The following is a 16,176-nucleotide window of genomic DNA, read 5'->3' as shown; positions in this document are numbered from 1 at the left end:
GATTTTAGAGCTTAGAGAAACTCGTTAATATTTGTTGTATTAATAAATATTAAATCTGGTTTCTTACACATTAAATCATTAGATCACAAAGAAGTGAGTTTTATGGAATGTGGAAAGGGATAGGGAGATGGCAATTATGAAGTAGGATGTTGGTGCAAACATTAAAATAACGTGAAACATCAAAGTAATCAACGTGAGGGGAGTAAAGAAAATGTAAAATACAGGATAAAATTTGATGAATGTCTTAACCTTGTAAAGATAGATCATTCTACTTAACTCCTGTGTAGCAAAATTGGCATTGATCCAATGCCAGCATTTCGTCAAATGCCAGGATTTCAGTATAATCATTCATCAATCCTTCTATTGCTCTTTAAATCACAGATTAAAACAAAACAAAGCAGAACAAAACATAATCTACTTACTGAAACACTGTTTTCCCAACATACATGTCTCCAATAAAGATGAAGAAATTAGAAATAAAAAACTATGACAGAGTCAGTTATATTTATATTTAGTTATTTATTTTACCCTTTGCATGTGTTGACCTTGATAAGTTAGTTCAAGGTTTATTTCATGTGAATCACTAAATGAAGGGGTAGAGATTTAAATTTAAATTTAAAAGTATTAGGAAGCCAATGAGGAGTTCTGAGGCAGAAGCAAACATGTAAAAAAGAATGGGCAAGAAGCACAATTTGCTGATTACAAACTATTATATAACTGTACAAACGCTGTTATAGAAATACATGTGGGATCTTCATTAATACTGGATAAACTAGTTAATATCAGTTCACTGAACAGATGGGAGTCAATAAACATTTTAACTGAAAATTACAAGGGAAAATTACATTAGATTAGATCACAGAATGATGACTTTCACTGGAAAGTTTCAAACAGTGTCTGTAGGATGTTAATACTTACCTGTGAGAGGATAAAGACTTAATATATAGAATATGTAAATAAAGATGTAATAAACTACATTGATATTTCATGATAAAAGAATCACATCGAAGAACTAAACAATTTCACAATTTTCTTTGGTATTATGTTCACAGAAACTCTCCTTCAAAATGAAGACTGTCTTCTTTTAGGGTAGTGACTAGATTTTCATCTCTATATTTTCAGAGTCTAGGCAAGGGCATGACAAACACTGGCCCTCAATAAATGATTGATGGCTGAAGGAATGTGTGGATGAGTCTCAGAACTGATACATAAGCCATTGGTTCTTTCTGTGGAAATAAAACCTACTGACCACTGAATCTTTCACAACTTCTAACTTAAATTGTATCAATATAATAATATTCAATTAAAAACACTACTGTTCTAATAAAAGGTGTAATAAATCAAACTTGACTTAACAAAAAGAAAATGATAGAAACAAATATTTACATGAACTAGCACAAATGTAACTTAATATGTCTAACATCTTGCAATTTCTCTTGAGGCCTTTGAGAATTTTACTTTTGAAAGAATGACATAATTAGAATGTACTCTTTCTAAGATGGGTAGATTGCAATAATCTATGCAATGACAGGTAAAAAGTAGTGAGCTTCAAAATATTGAAAAATGGCTGATTCCTAAGGACTTACACATTGGTAATATTTAAAAATTAATTTCAAAATGTCATTTCTGATTTTCATCTATTAATATATTAATGAACACTAACAGACTAACACAGATATTAAAGATTTCCTAGCACTTTGCTAGAAAATTGATTTTAAGACTTTCTGTTTGACCTCCTTTAAAAAGATTTAACAGGTAAAAGAGCGCTCAAGTACTAGTAGAATTCAGGGATGAATTTTTTTTTTTTAAGCCGTGTAAAGAGCATTGAACATGAATTCAATGCAGGTAGTCATGGGCCTGTTAGCATTTCTATTGCAAACTTCATTTAAGAGGGTTTATCATCTCTATCATCTTATACACTATTAAGCCAGAAGTTGGCACACAAATTAGCAGCCTGGATGCAAATTTGTTAGCACAAAACATTTGAATCAGTTCAGCTGTTTTGATTTAGACATCAGCCAAAAACCCTTAACTTAGTGTTTATCCATATATGTGAACACTGAGTAAATATTTTGTCTAGTCTACATAGTTCAGTCAGTTAGAGCACAGAGCCAATAAATTCAAGGTACTGTGTTTCATCTCCAGGAGATTCAGTTGTGTTTATTCTGCCTGTTCTCCTAACTTTGATCTGTTATCTCGCAAATGCAGCTTTTAGCAACACAGAGCTCAATATTAGAACATACAGATAGATCGGCATAAATTCATTACCAACATTTGGGGGAAATTCAAATTACACCTCCACTAACAGAATCAGAAAAGTCATATCTGTATATAAAAATATAGTTTAAACATTGAAACAGAACCATTCCTAAAAATTACAAATTATCTGAAGTTAAAGTCTTTTAACAGTATCTTATTGTGCTTTAATAGAATAACAATGAAATAGACCCATTTTCATTTCTCTATATTAAAATACTCATAATAAAATCAGCTTAAAATTATATTTTTCATTGACTCAGTTGATAAACCCCAGGTACCATTATACGGTATTCTAAGAGAAAATGAAATTAAAAACATTTTTTCTTTTTAGATTCCATATATATGTATTAGCATATGGTATTTGTTTTTCTCTTTCTGACTTACTTCACTCTGTATGACAGACTCTAGGTCCATCCACCTCACTACAAATAACTCAATTTTGTATATACATGGAATCTAAAAAAAAAAAAAAAAAGTGGTCATGAAGAACCTAGGGGCAAGACGAGAATAAAGACGCAGACCTACTAAAGAATGGACTCGAGGACATGGGGAGGGGGAAGGGTAAGTTGGGACAAAGTGAGAGAGTGGCATGGACATATATACACTACCAAATGTAAAATAGATAGCTAGTGGGAAGCAGCTGCATAGCACAGGGAGATCAGCTCAGCGCTTTGTGACCACCTAGAGGGGTGGGATAGGGAGGGTGGGAGGGAGGGAGATGCAAGAGGGAGGAGATATGGGGATATATGTATATGTATAGCTGATTCACTTGTTATAAAGCAGAAACTAACACACCATTGTAAAGCAATTATACTCCAATAAAGATGTTAAAAAAGCAACAACATTTTTTCTTCATATTTCTTTCAAATCAGACAACCCTCAGAGTGTGAACAAACACACAAAAAATAGATATTTGAGGAATTACAATAATATCAAACAATGAAACACAGCTGATAATTTTATTAAGTAGCTGTGAATGAATAAACAAGAGGCTAATGGGAATGTGAACAAGCTTGAGAAAAACGCATTTTAATTATCAATCAGTTTCCCCTTCCCTTCACCAAAATCATGCAAACAAAACAAGTCAGTTTATGATTTAAAATTTCAATAGGCTAAAGTGAATTATTACAATTGGATCAACTTTAAAATGGAGAACTGGGCTGACAGTCAATTTTCAACATTAAATAAAATTCTGGAATGTATAATTGTAGGAAATAGACTTGGAGACAGATTGCAGTTGAAATTTATCCCTAAATTTTGGCAACCTTGGAGAAATCTATACCTAACTGTTGTAAGATGCAAAACTATTCAAAATAACGATGTTCCCTAACAGTGTCCAATGTAATACATATATTCTATGAATAATACATCTGAGGGCATTGTTAGGATATCCAAGCTTTAACATTTAAAATATAGGTTAAAATGACATCTCTAAAAATATACCCACAAAGTTTTAATAATGTAAGTAGAAAAAAGGTAAGTACATATTTATATTGAGACAGTCTAAAGTTCAGAAAGGACTTAGGTACAACAGTACTTTTGTTGCATATGAAAATACATTTTATCACCTTCAAAGGAAAATGTGATGCTAATTTTGAGTGCTTAAGTACAATTTAATATGTGTATTTTTTCTTTTTTAGACAATGATGTATATTTTAATGCCCCCATTTAATTTTTAGTTAATATTTAGATTGCTTGTTAAGTTTCTCATTTACCAATATTATTACCCTCATGTATCTGTGTCTCTTGACACAATCGCTTCAGAAAGTATTGTTTTGAACCTGGTCAGGATTTGGGCACAGGCACAGTTGTCTCTCCTCTCAAGGTGCTTTACTGCCATAAACCAGTTAGGACTAAATAAAAAAGCTCATAAGGCAGTACCCAGTAAAAAATCATGTACTGGACAGAGAATTGAAAGACTATTTTGCACTCCCTTGTTTGGCAAGTCTCTTCACTTCTCTGAACTGTCTCCTCTGTATGTGAAGATGTACACCTATACCTGTGCTTTTAACTAGGATGCAATTATGGGAAGAAGTAGAGCAAGTGGCTGAAGCTTGGGTATGAATGTTTTTTTATAAAGCGCTTTGCCTTGAACCCACAAATAAATCTAATGCACATTCCCTATTAGACACTAGACAAATAAGTCATAAGAGTTTTCCCATCGTTAAAACTCTATAGAACTGAATGGAAGAGTAGGTACCAAATGGAATAAATTTATTTGCCATAGCTTATGATACAACTGGTAAATAGTTTTATGCCCACATATTATTTTATATGTGAAGTCCATAAGTCATCTACATTCATAAATTTTTAAATTTTACTCAGGAGCACTGGGTTAAAATTTAAGGGTTATATGTTTTGATTTGTTTTTTTCTTTTTTGTCCTTAATGCACTAAATAGTTTTATATCTTATATTGACATATTTAACTTTGTATTATTGTGCATTTACTTCACTTACTGTTGCTTATAAAACTGGAAAATAGCTTTCATATCCATCTTACAGAATAATTTAGAGAACAAAGTTAGGCAAGTTAAGTAAAAGATGTTGAAAATTACAAAACTGAGAAGTTATGTATTACTGTAACTGTGATATATATATATATATATATAAAACATGATGTATATATATATATAATATGTGATATATATATATATATATAACATGGATATTAATTTTAGGCTTTCTTTTAAATTAAATTCTCAAAATTTCAGTTTTTCTCTTAAAAGTGAAGAGGTTTAATTAGTAACTTGGTCATTTTTAGTTTTAACTTTTAATGAGCCTATGAACTTAAAAATCTGTTATCATTTCAGATTTCATTCAACCACTAGCTAACCAATGATCCTGGAAAGTCATTGTACCTCTCTGGCCCCAGGAAATGTGGATGATTTATAAATGGAGATGATAATCTGTACATAGGATATAACAGCTATCTCACAAGATGCTTGTTAGGATTCAAAACAGGAAAATGAGAGAGAGAACCACTGTTTGAGATGTGGATGACACACTCTATATAAAGGGCTTAGCACAGAGTTTCCTGCTGCCATATTTTATGCAGTAAATACACATGCCTATTTTGGTACCATTTCCCCAAACATAATAATGCCTTATATCCTCTCTATATATGAAGCACTTCTGAGTATTCTGCAGTCAACCTGATGAACTTGTATAAGGGAAAACTATAGCATAGTTGGTTTTTTTTTTCAGTTAAAATTGAATAAACCCTCTTCTGTGAGTCTCTTTCCCTTTATAAATTTCCTTTCAAAATGGTATGCAACCCTATTTTTGAAGTTGTCATAGTTTAAAAAACCCTTGCCATTACTTTAAATTGTGTAATCATAAATATTCCTTTAAATTTTGCTAACATAAAGCAAAGGAAGGGAGAAGGACTTTATAATCTTGAATGTTACAAACTCAGCTTTTAAGAGAATCACTCATTACTTTCTATGTATTTCAATCCCTTCCTGAACATTTAGACACTTCAAATTTAGCAACATTCATTATTTTGGAAATTTTACTCCCATATCTTGAAGAGACTTTAGAAATATTTCACATGTCACTAAAATTGAAGATAACCCCTTCACATTATTGATTGTTCTTACACTATTAATATTTATAAAATATATTATTACTTCTATGGGAGTTTTGCATGATACCATCATTTATATACCATGTGAGAGAAATGTGCAAATGTAAATGCAGATGAGAGAGAATGCATAAATCTCATGTTAATATAATGTGAATATATTAAAAACATGAATAAAATAAATTAGGAACAGATTTTCTAGATTTAAAAGCCTTTAAATAAACTGTGCCAAGATTATGAGAAGAAATAAATAAGAATTTGATTAAGTAATAGCCCTCTAAGTTCTTTATGAGACATTAAAAAACTCAGTACACTGATTTTATTTTTATAGGTTTGTAATGTCAAAAATAGACTTTATTGAATATATGATTAGTTATTTATTTGATGTGCATATTATAATAGTCTTAGAAAATATTTTCATTCCACAATTGTTTGTTTGTTTTTTTGTCTTTTACCAAATGGGTAGTTAACATTAAAAAAATTACCACAAAACATATAGTCACTAATATTTTTACATGGTACTAATTGGTATATGGTACTCAGATATTAACTTTTGTGATTATCTTCATTGATGCCATCTGAGAAAACTCTGTAGTAAAATTGATAAGGTACAGTAGAAAGAGAGTTGAACAGAAACTTGAAGACCCAATGATCTAGTCTCAGTTCTGGAGCTAATTATCTTTGTAACCTAGTAAAAAAATCTCTTATCCTTTCTAGGCATGTGCATTTTACTGTATAAAGTATGAGCGGTGAACCAGCTGGTATGTAAGAATTCTTCCAGCCCTGTAAATACCATGGATTTGTGACAAGATGAATTAACAAATTCATGTAAGTACGTTAATCAATCAATATTAACATAAATCAATATTGGTATGCAATGGATAAAATTAGCCCGGGAGTAGGAGTAACATATTTAAGCTATGGGTCTGTCCCTGATTCATAGAGCCAGCACCCAAAGTAACTGTGTAAAGGTGATAAGAAGAAATTTCAAGAGTGTTTCTCCAACGTATAATAGCCTAGGAACTTAGCCAAAGTGAAATAATAGTGAGAAGATGTTACATTTTTTATTTACTGCTGTGGACAAGTTAGGGCTGGTGGTGTTAGGGATGAAGTGTGTGGGAGTTCATACTGGCTTTGTGCATGGAAGTGTATTTTAATAATACTGATGATAGCTACTAGTGTCAGGTACTATATATGTTACATATATAATCTTCCTACTGAAATTCTAATTTCCTTTTTAATAGATAATGAAACTGAAGCTTCGGAAAACTGAGCTGCTAGTACAAAGATAGTTGCTGGCAGAATCATTATTTGTCTTCAGGTCTTGGTGGCTCCAGAGCCCTTGCTCTTTCTACTTTACTGTAGTGCTTCTCAAATTTTAGATCACATCAGAATTACCTGGATGACTTGTTAAAAACACCTATGTCAGTGCCAACTACCAGGGCATCTGTTTCAATAGGCCTGGGGTAGGGACCTGAGAATTCATCTTTCTAACAAGTTTCCAAAGGATGCTGATGCTACTTGTTTAGGAACACTTTGAAATCACTGCAGTGCAAACATTTATGAGCAAATAGAATGATATTGTGATATCTAATGGCATCTGATTACCACAGATATACTTGTGAACCAGGTACAAGGTATATGATGCATATGCTAATCTTATAAATTTTGACTTTTTAGAGATTTCAAATTGGGTTGCAGGGCGACAGGCTGTGATTATATAAAAAGTATTAATCCTTAAGAATCCTCAACTAGCACCAAGCAATAGCATAGCAAAAGGTGTGATGGCATGAAATGCATTTGATAGCTGCAAGATTGGAGGCTTGTGAAAAAGAAAGATGATCACCAGCACTGAGACCATGAATACTGGAAGGTATTCAACAAATTGAATTTTCTCAGTGACATTCCTGTAAAAGTAATATTCCAGATGAGAATGAGAGCCTTACAAGGGGTCTAATTCAGAGAAATTCTTGTAGATGTGGAGATTGATCTCCCTGGAAAGTACCATGAATCACCCCACCTGCTCACTTTGAGAAAGAAAAGATGAATTGGTAATGACAGTATCTGTTCTATCATCCTTACCAGACCTCATCCAAAATCCAAATTAGAACTGTCACTGTATCTATAAACTACACACCCGTTTGGATTATGAGTAAGGGGGATGGAAAAAAGAGACAGAAAGAGAAGCTATGTTTTAATGTATATATAGATAAAATAAAATGGCCTTAAGTCTTATTGGCATCTCAGGCATTTTTCCCTGATCTTTTCGTTAGCAGACATTTTCCTTTTAATCTCTCCAACACTGGAATTCAAAGTACAAGATGGCATATTTTGTCAAATAGTCATGTTACCTGAAGTAACAAGTTCCTCACCAGACATGTTGCTTGGTGCTTCAAAGTTATTTCTCAAACTGGACAAAACATTGAAAGTATTTAATATTCTGAAGCCCTTTCTGGAAACCCTGATATTAAGTAGAAGAAAGTAAAACTCTTGGGACACAGGAGAAGTATATTTGGAGCCTTAGGGAACTTAAGTTTAGTTGCTTTTGCTTATTTATATTTGAGATTAGACAAGTATTTTAGCATTTGAGGTTTTTTTTTTCTATATGCATACAAGGGCATTATTAATTGCTACCTTTCTTAATTTTTGTTTTATCAGATCTCACTTTTGAAAAAGTTTTACTATATTTAGAGCCCTGTACGGATGCCATTTGCTACTGCTTTATTTTAATATTTCACTGTTTCTGTAGACACCAAACTGTGTGTTCAGGGAAAAGGCATGTGCACCCCAAATCTATTCAGCTAGTGCATAAATAGTAATGCTAATTAATATCGTGAACAGTAATAATAACAACTACCGCAACTAAACCTATGCCCCTGGAGTACTTAATCTAGGGAGTAATTCTACCCCTTTTCTCCTTGAAGGATCTCAAAGGCTCTGGCATCAGGTTTTCAAAACCTGAAACCTGCTCCTTAATTATTTCTGCTCACACACTCACTCTTCCTACGTGGACTTGATGCAGCCCTCACATCCTCCCCAAAACCCTCAACACCAAAAGATTTGGGAAATTTGATGCTGCACGGCGACATTTCCAAACGATTTCAACAGGGTAACTGTCCAGGGGAAGTTCAGCTCAGAGCTATTCAAGCCTTTTGAGGGCGGTAAATTGGGTTGGCTTACCAACTCGGTGGTGCAAAGGCTCCCCAAAGGCGCCGTGTTCAACGAGAAGGGAATCCGCCTGCTGCCTGAGTCTATCTTTCTTTCTTTGGTCGTCCTGCTTCATGTTTTTTCTGCACTGCGCTACAGTCCCCGTGCCTGTCCCGCTTTCAGCCCTCAGCTGGCCTCTCCAACAGGTCTGGGAGAGGACCACGTGGCAACCGGGTTGACCCTGTACTCTTTCATTTCTTCTGCCCTTTCCCCTAGGGTCCAAAGAAGCCCTTGTGGCTCTCCAAACTTGGGACTGCCCCCTGCTTGCTTTCCTCCCAGAGGCAGAGGAGGGCCGGGGATGAAGGGGATGGTAGAGGAGCATCAATCTCCATGACTCATTCCCCAGTGAGTTTTTCGAACTCCCGGAGAGCCTGTTAGAGGAGTTGTTTCAGTGAGGGCAGCGCTGAGGTCAGCATGGGGAAAAGGAGCTTTCTCGACGCCTGCACCGGATCGCGCGGCAGCAGTGGTTGCAGCACCACCGACTCCGGGAACAGAAACATACTGTTTGTTACCCGCCGTCCTTTTCCGCCTCGGACACACACCCACACCCACCCTCGAGGCCTCCCGAAGGCTCCTCCGTGTTGATCCATGTGTACCTCGTCCTCCCAGCCACACACACACACACACACACACACACACACACACACACACACACACCCTCACAATCTCGCCAAAGACCAAGTCAGGCATCCAGTTTCAACCTCAGGTAGTCCATGAATATTTCAGGTAGTCTGGCCTTCTAGAAGCAAATAAAGTATTCCCGGAGGAAACAGATGGAAGGGAGGGATTCCTGTCCATACCGCAGCAGGACAGGGACCCCTGACCCAAACGTGAAGGGTACCTCTAAGCAGCTGACTCAGTCCTGTTAACCTCAAGGGAGGGTTTTGATGGTGGCCTTGGCAGTGGGTGGCTTTTTGTTTGCTGTTGTTACTGGTTTGTAAAGACATTAACCCAACACACCCACCTCTCAAAAGGTCCCTCAAGACACGACAGAAATTTTCCTAACGTTACTGACAGGGCAGACTGTCGCCCTGAGGTCAGGGGAGTGAGGGTTATCAGCCCCCAGCACAAGCGCGGGGCTGAAACCTCCGGCGCGGTCACACTGGGGTGGGCAAAAGGTGCTAATGAGCGCTGCTGGCAGCTCTCCCCCTGCGTGGACACTGCGACCCTTTCCAGTACTAATTAACTGCGGGAGAAGGTGCGAGCTCCGCTCTTCCAGAAGAGCTCTGTGGCGGGAGTAATATCTCCTTGGAGTCCCAGAGCACGCGGAAACGTGGATCCTTCTCGAAGTCCGGGGTCCAGAGAGAAGCCCTGAAATCACGCGCTAGTACACGGTGGGGGACGCGGCCCACTAGCTCTCACCTGCTGTCCACCGAGGTTAGTGCCTTCTGTACCTTTCCTGCAAGATGTGTGTGCTCCCCCAGGATCTCCCTAGAAGGAGCGTGGGGAAGCACCCCGCGGGTGTCTGTTTACGTGGGCGGGACGTTTAAGCACGACTTGGAGATTCACAGTTTCTATGTGATTGAAACCTAAAACAGACACGTTGCAGCTGCAGGCTGCATTTCAGAAAACTTGCTTTCCTCTGTGTGTGTGCGTGTGTGTGTGTGTGTGTGTTTCAGCCTGAAATAGGCATGCATCAAGTCCAAGCCGCCCCCAGCCCGCCCCAGAGCCCAATTTGGTGCCCTCCGTGGCCTTTTATTTCAGATGGCGACAGGAGACAGAATGTCCAGAAAGGGTTGCCTCCCTCTTCAACCCCACTCGAGCGATTCAGGCCTACTACTGAAGGCCACTTTGTCTTCTACTCTGAGGCGTTTTCTCCCACTGAGCCTCTTTGTCATTGCTGTGGCAGGCAGAGGTGAGATAGTGGTGGGATGAAAAGTGTGGCCAGAAAGTGGAATTCTCCTGGCAGGAGCTGTTCACCTGGAAAAGCACGCGCCTGCGCCTCGGACTTCCTGAACCCTAGCACTAGCCTAGATTAGGACCTGCAAAGCTCTTAGAAGGATTCCCCATCCTGAGCTTCCCCGTGGGCCTGGGAGACCAGAAGAAAAACAGCGTGGAAGACAAAAGCAGTCGTAGACATTGGGGGAAAGAACATTTAAGCCATTGCTGCAATCTTGGTTTTAGGAAAAGCCTTGAGACTGAGGTAAAATTAAGGAGAAGGGGAAGAAGGAGAAGAAACAACTGTAAAAATTGGCACCACTGGGCGACCGGGAGCAAGTCTAAAGCATACAGCCTCTGTAAGTTTGCGTCTCAGAATTTGAGGACAGTGTTCCAAGTTGTAAAATATAGGAGATGCCCTTCAAGTGGCAGGTAAGTGACAATGAAGGATCTTATTACCATTAGAAAAAATTTTTAATGGTCCGTAGAAAAATGATTTTGGACGGGATCAAAGCAGAGTGTGAAATACTCCTTCTTCCCAATGTCCCCGAAACTGGAATATATTCAGTGGGCCGATTATCTCAGTCCAAATTACGGGAGCTGTGAGTAGAGAGGGGTCTCATTTCCAGTGCCATTTAAAGCAAACTAACGCGCTGTTCGTTTCTATCGGCGCGTCTTATCTAGAATATACGGTAGGTACGGGCAGCCCGGCTGTAATTGCAGGCAGCGCGGCTCCGTGTTTGTCAGCCTGGCGTGCTCGCCCAGCTTCGGAGACTCCCTCTCCCCATCTGCCCCTCGAATGTGTTTTGACTCAACAGGTATCACATGAAAACTCGCACTTAGCCCCCGGTCATCTTCTAGCAGGAGCCACCTCAACATTTTTCCTGCCAGGAACTGTTGCTGGCTCCTTGCGCCTCAGTCACGCGGAGCGCGCGTCTAGCTGGCAGCCCCAGGGCCATCCATCAACCACCGAGTCCCAGTGGCAGGCGAACTAAGCATAAATGCGAGGCTCCTCACACGTCGAGCCGGCGACGAAAACCCCTTGTAAGCAGCCCGAGACGCCTTTTGTGTGCTAGGCAGTGTAGTTACGCCGCTGAGGACAAGCGTTCTGGCTTAGAGCAGCGCTGAGGCTGGCGGGGGGCGGGGTGTCAAGCTTTGAGGAGCAGTTTGGGATTACAAGGCAGTTGCTGCCACAGAGACCAGGGACAACTTCTTGGCATTTAAGGATGTAAATTAAAATTCGAGACATGCCACCCATCCTTGGTCCTAACAGAGGGAGAGGTAACCCTTCCAGCTCCCTCCACCCAAAACATGAATTATCATTTCCACTGAATGCAAATGGACTGCCTTCTGTGGGGGGACAGCCAGCTGCAAGCTGTACAATAAACTGTTTCATAGAGACGCGGCCCGATTGCGGTTCAGAGAGGCACTCCTTTACAAAGGAAGAAGCGTCCAGTTTGTGTTGACAGCGGTGGCGCGCCTGGGCCAAAACACCCCCCCTCCCTCCCACCACCCACCCCCGACACACAGACACCCAGGATTTGAAACTAGCTTCACTAAAAACGACATCCTTCGCGTCTATGTGAGCTGCCATGACGGCATGAGTCATAAACACCGCCTGAGTATTTTTTGCAGCAATTAATGGGCAGCAGGGTGCAGGAGAAGTTTTAGAACAGAGCTGGGGATCTATTTTCTCCCGGAGGACAGCTCTCCTTCCAATGATCCTGACTGTCCCTTGCCTTCCTGCTTAGGAATAAATTTTACATCCTACCCACTCCCTCCCCTTGTCTGTGCATGTGACACTCACTCTACCTGTCTGAACGCTGAGACTTGCTGGGGATTTTCTTTTTGGTCGTCAGCTAATGACTTTCCTCCTACCTTTCATTCATCCCCAAAGGTAGCTCGTTAACACTTCGTGGCGTCTCAGACCGTTTAGAAGCCCCATTTTAAGCGAAACCTCTACCACAGGACCTATGGAAGCTCCTCTATCATTTATCAATGCAAAAGAGCTCACGTAGAAATAATTCACATATGCACGCACACCTTCATGTTGGTGTGAGGGATGCGTGAAAGACCCCTGTGCCCTAATGCATTTAAAATCAGCACATTCCTAACATGTCGGTAACTTTCCTACCTGAAAGGGTTAAAAAGCATTTACACGAGACTCTTTAATATAAATACTCCAGCCAAAGCATCAAACACCACTGGTTTGACTAGAAATCAAGGTAATCTTCACCACCAAGAAAAGTCTTGCAGAGGAATTCTGCCTGGATATCCACTAGTTAGAGGGTATACGAACCAACTCACGTATTCGTTTGAGCATACTGCAAGAATATTTATTGAGCACAAGCTCAATCACTGCATTGAACGCCAAATCTGGCAAGCAAAATGCATTTCCTATCTGAGGGGGAAAAAAGAGCTGTGAATCAACTCCTTCTTCTGTATTATCATGATTATTTTTATCTGTGCAAATTTCAAAGAAGCTACCCCTCTCCGGCTACAAGTCAGCTCACCTCCATCCAAAGCAGAGGGGACCCCCGAAAGCAAACCTACCTTTCACACAAGACACCGTCAATAAAAAGACGAGGTTCCAAAACGTAAATCCACTTTGACTCCCCATTTTCTTCATCAGGATGAAGTCTAGGCGGCCACATTTAGCGCATTTTCTCGTGTCAGACTCCCGGGGTTTGGATTCCTTCGCTCGGCTTTCCCCTTTGCGGATCCCTTTCATGTTATTCGCGAGCTCCTAATTCCTGCTCCTCAGCCCGGCGCAGCGGAGTTGCTGCTGTTATTGGTGCGCGGTCACAGCTCGAAGTGAATGGTGTTTCTGGGATACCACAGCAACCTTGACGAGGACTCAACCATCTCTCTCCAACGGGGGCACAAAGTCTCTGCTACTCTGGATTCTGTCTTTTCTTGTGCGTTTTTACCCCTCCACCGAAATCTACCTCAATTCTAGCTCGTTATAGCAACCACCAGAAACCACCAGTGAGCCTCTTAAAGGCCAGCTCGTCTCTTTGACAAATTCCCCACAATATTTGAAATTAAGGGGTTTGATTTTTTTTCCCCGAATAGATCAATTCTGCCTGTAAAACAGCCCAAGAAATATTATGTTACTGAGTTCTCCATTGCAGCCTGTGAATATAGAAGCATGTTAAAGGAATATTTTAATCGGAGAATCTGTATTGCTTTTAGGGAAACCGTGATGATAAATGAATCGGGCTCCATCGATGGCCATGTCGTTATAACGGGACATGTGTTACTACTGTAGTTGCAGTATATTTCAGGCAGGCGCCTCACATTTATCATCCTGTGATTTAATTGAAAAAGGGAGATCACAGAGAAGAATTTATTTGTACACACGCATTTACATATTCAAGTGCCTAGATGTAAACCCACAACCGGGTTTTTTGATCATTAGGCAAACCGATTTCATCCTTGACCAGGGCGGAGGTGAGAGGTGGGGAGGGAGTCAGTCATCTCCTCAAAGAGTTCGCCCTTTCATCTTCCCTACCCCATTTTCAGCTGATGTGTGCTGCAGTTAAACTGCTTTATCTGTGGTAGTTATCTGGAACAGACCCATTTGTCTTAATTCTGAATAGGTCCCAAATATGTAAATGGGAGGGTTCTTTCAAAACGGAAAACCTATGTATCTATACGTTTGGACCTGGCCGCGCCAACACACCACTCAAGGGTTAACACTGTACAGAGGAAGAGTTCTTGCGCCATCTACTGGCCCTCGCTAAGCCTCCCGCTTCTCTTTCACATCTAAAAGGTACCCAATTTCCCTCATCCCAAGGTGTGGGGGAGCTTTGTCCGGAGACCAGCGTGTTTTGCTCTTGTATGTCAATTTTCTAATCTTTTTTTGGTTGGTCCTGGCCCAGGTCTTATAACCCACATGTTCCTTAGACTAGGCGCCTTTTTGGAGATCTGACCTTTTCGGGAATCTGATACCATCTCAGGAGGGGGAGGACTGCAGCAATGGTTCTGCAATAGATTGCAAAAGCTTCTGTCTCCATTTGCATGCCGAAGGCTATCAGGGGGATTAGTATCTATCTATAGGGCTTGGTTAAGAGGACTGCCCAATTTGAGTTTGCAGCTTTCCACATTGCCCATAAATGATGGCTCCTGTCCCGTGCACCACATGAGAACCCTGGCCAGCTTTTGTCCCTGGGCTCGATGATGTGGAGCTGCCAACTCACAAGAGCAAGCCTATTGCATCTGGAGGGAGTTTTACTCTGGGAAGTGGGCACACTGCGAGCGTCAATAGGCGTGCGAGGTGTGTGGGTTCAATCTGCAAGCATAGGAAGGATTCTGAGCTCTCCGGGTACGTGGCATTTTGTGTGAGTCTGTGATTCTCCCACGGAGTGTGTGTGTGTGTGTGTGTGTGTGTGTGTGTGTGTGTGTACATGGGCGCTATAGTGAAGGGTAAGAGTGTGTGTTTATGGAAATGATGAGGAATATGATTTTCTATGTGTGGGTGTTTTCCCAAGTGTGTCTGTGCAGTATATATGCGTGTGCCTGTGTGTATGTTCGTGGGGGGCGAGGGGAGAAGAGAAAGAAGAGAAAGAGAAATTTCTCTTCTGGGTAGGGAGCATTAGCAAGAGGCTAAAGCTGTAAATGCATAACTGACCTCATTTAACTCGGAGAGGTGCATTAAGGGCGGTGTGCAGGATACTGTTCCTTCCCACCAGTGCTTTCTTTTATTGTCCGCATATGCAGATTCCAGGGAGTGGGCGACAAGGCTGGGACTAGACGGAGACTGGGAGGATCAACAGTGAAAACGTCATTCGCCTGCTCAGCCACCTTGGTGGCAGCTCTGGCAGTGATTTCAGTCAAGATGTCAGGGTGTGTTGCTGCTGCTGTTGCCTTTGCTGGACCTGCAAACAGGTCCTTGGACTTGATGAGGACACCTGACAAAATCCTCCTTACCAAATGTGCAGAGCTTAGTCACCTCAACTGATTTCACTTTTCATTAAAAGAAAAAAATCGTGGGTGTATGTAATCTATTTGAACACATAGGTATATATCCAGACAGGAGGAATTTACACCCAAAAACTTTATTTCTCAAAAGTCAGGAATACTTTTAACAGTAATTATTGTGCAAAAATAAACTTTGACTATGGGACCATCATGACTACTACTAAGATACCAGTGTCTAAAATTTATTGTCAAACATGCTAATCCTATAATCCAATTATCTTCCCCTAAATGAATCCTGCCTATAATTTCAATGTAAAGTTGTTAA

At 40.0% G+C, this 16,176-nt stretch overlaps 1 protein-coding gene across 3 annotated transcripts in view; it reads right to left on the bottom strand.

Moving 5' to 3' along the window:
* Positions 1-13,659, bottom strand: part of CSMD3 (CUB and Sushi multiple domains 3) — a 1,183,499-nt gene extending 1,169,840 nt beyond the window's left edge. For all 3 annotated transcript variants that reach the window (XM_007188796.2, XM_007188797.2, XM_028168178.2), the window contains exon 1: positions 13,482-13,659. In XM_007188796.2, coding sequence (XP_007188858.2) covers positions 13,482-13,659 — 178 coding nt within the window. The remainder of the gene's footprint in view (positions 1-13,481) is intronic.
* Between the last annotated feature and the right edge of the window lie 2,517 nt (positions 13,660-16,176).

The sequence above is a fragment of the Balaenoptera acutorostrata genome, chromosome 17 (genome assembly GCF_949987535.1).
Source record: "Balaenoptera acutorostrata chromosome 17, mBalAcu1.1, whole genome shotgun sequence".
In the NCBI taxonomy this organism is placed as follows: Eukaryota; Metazoa; Chordata; class Mammalia; order Artiodactyla; family Balaenopteridae; genus Balaenoptera; species Balaenoptera acutorostrata.
Note: the sequence above shows the minus strand (reverse complement) of the source record. Positions and strands in the feature narration are given on the sequence as shown.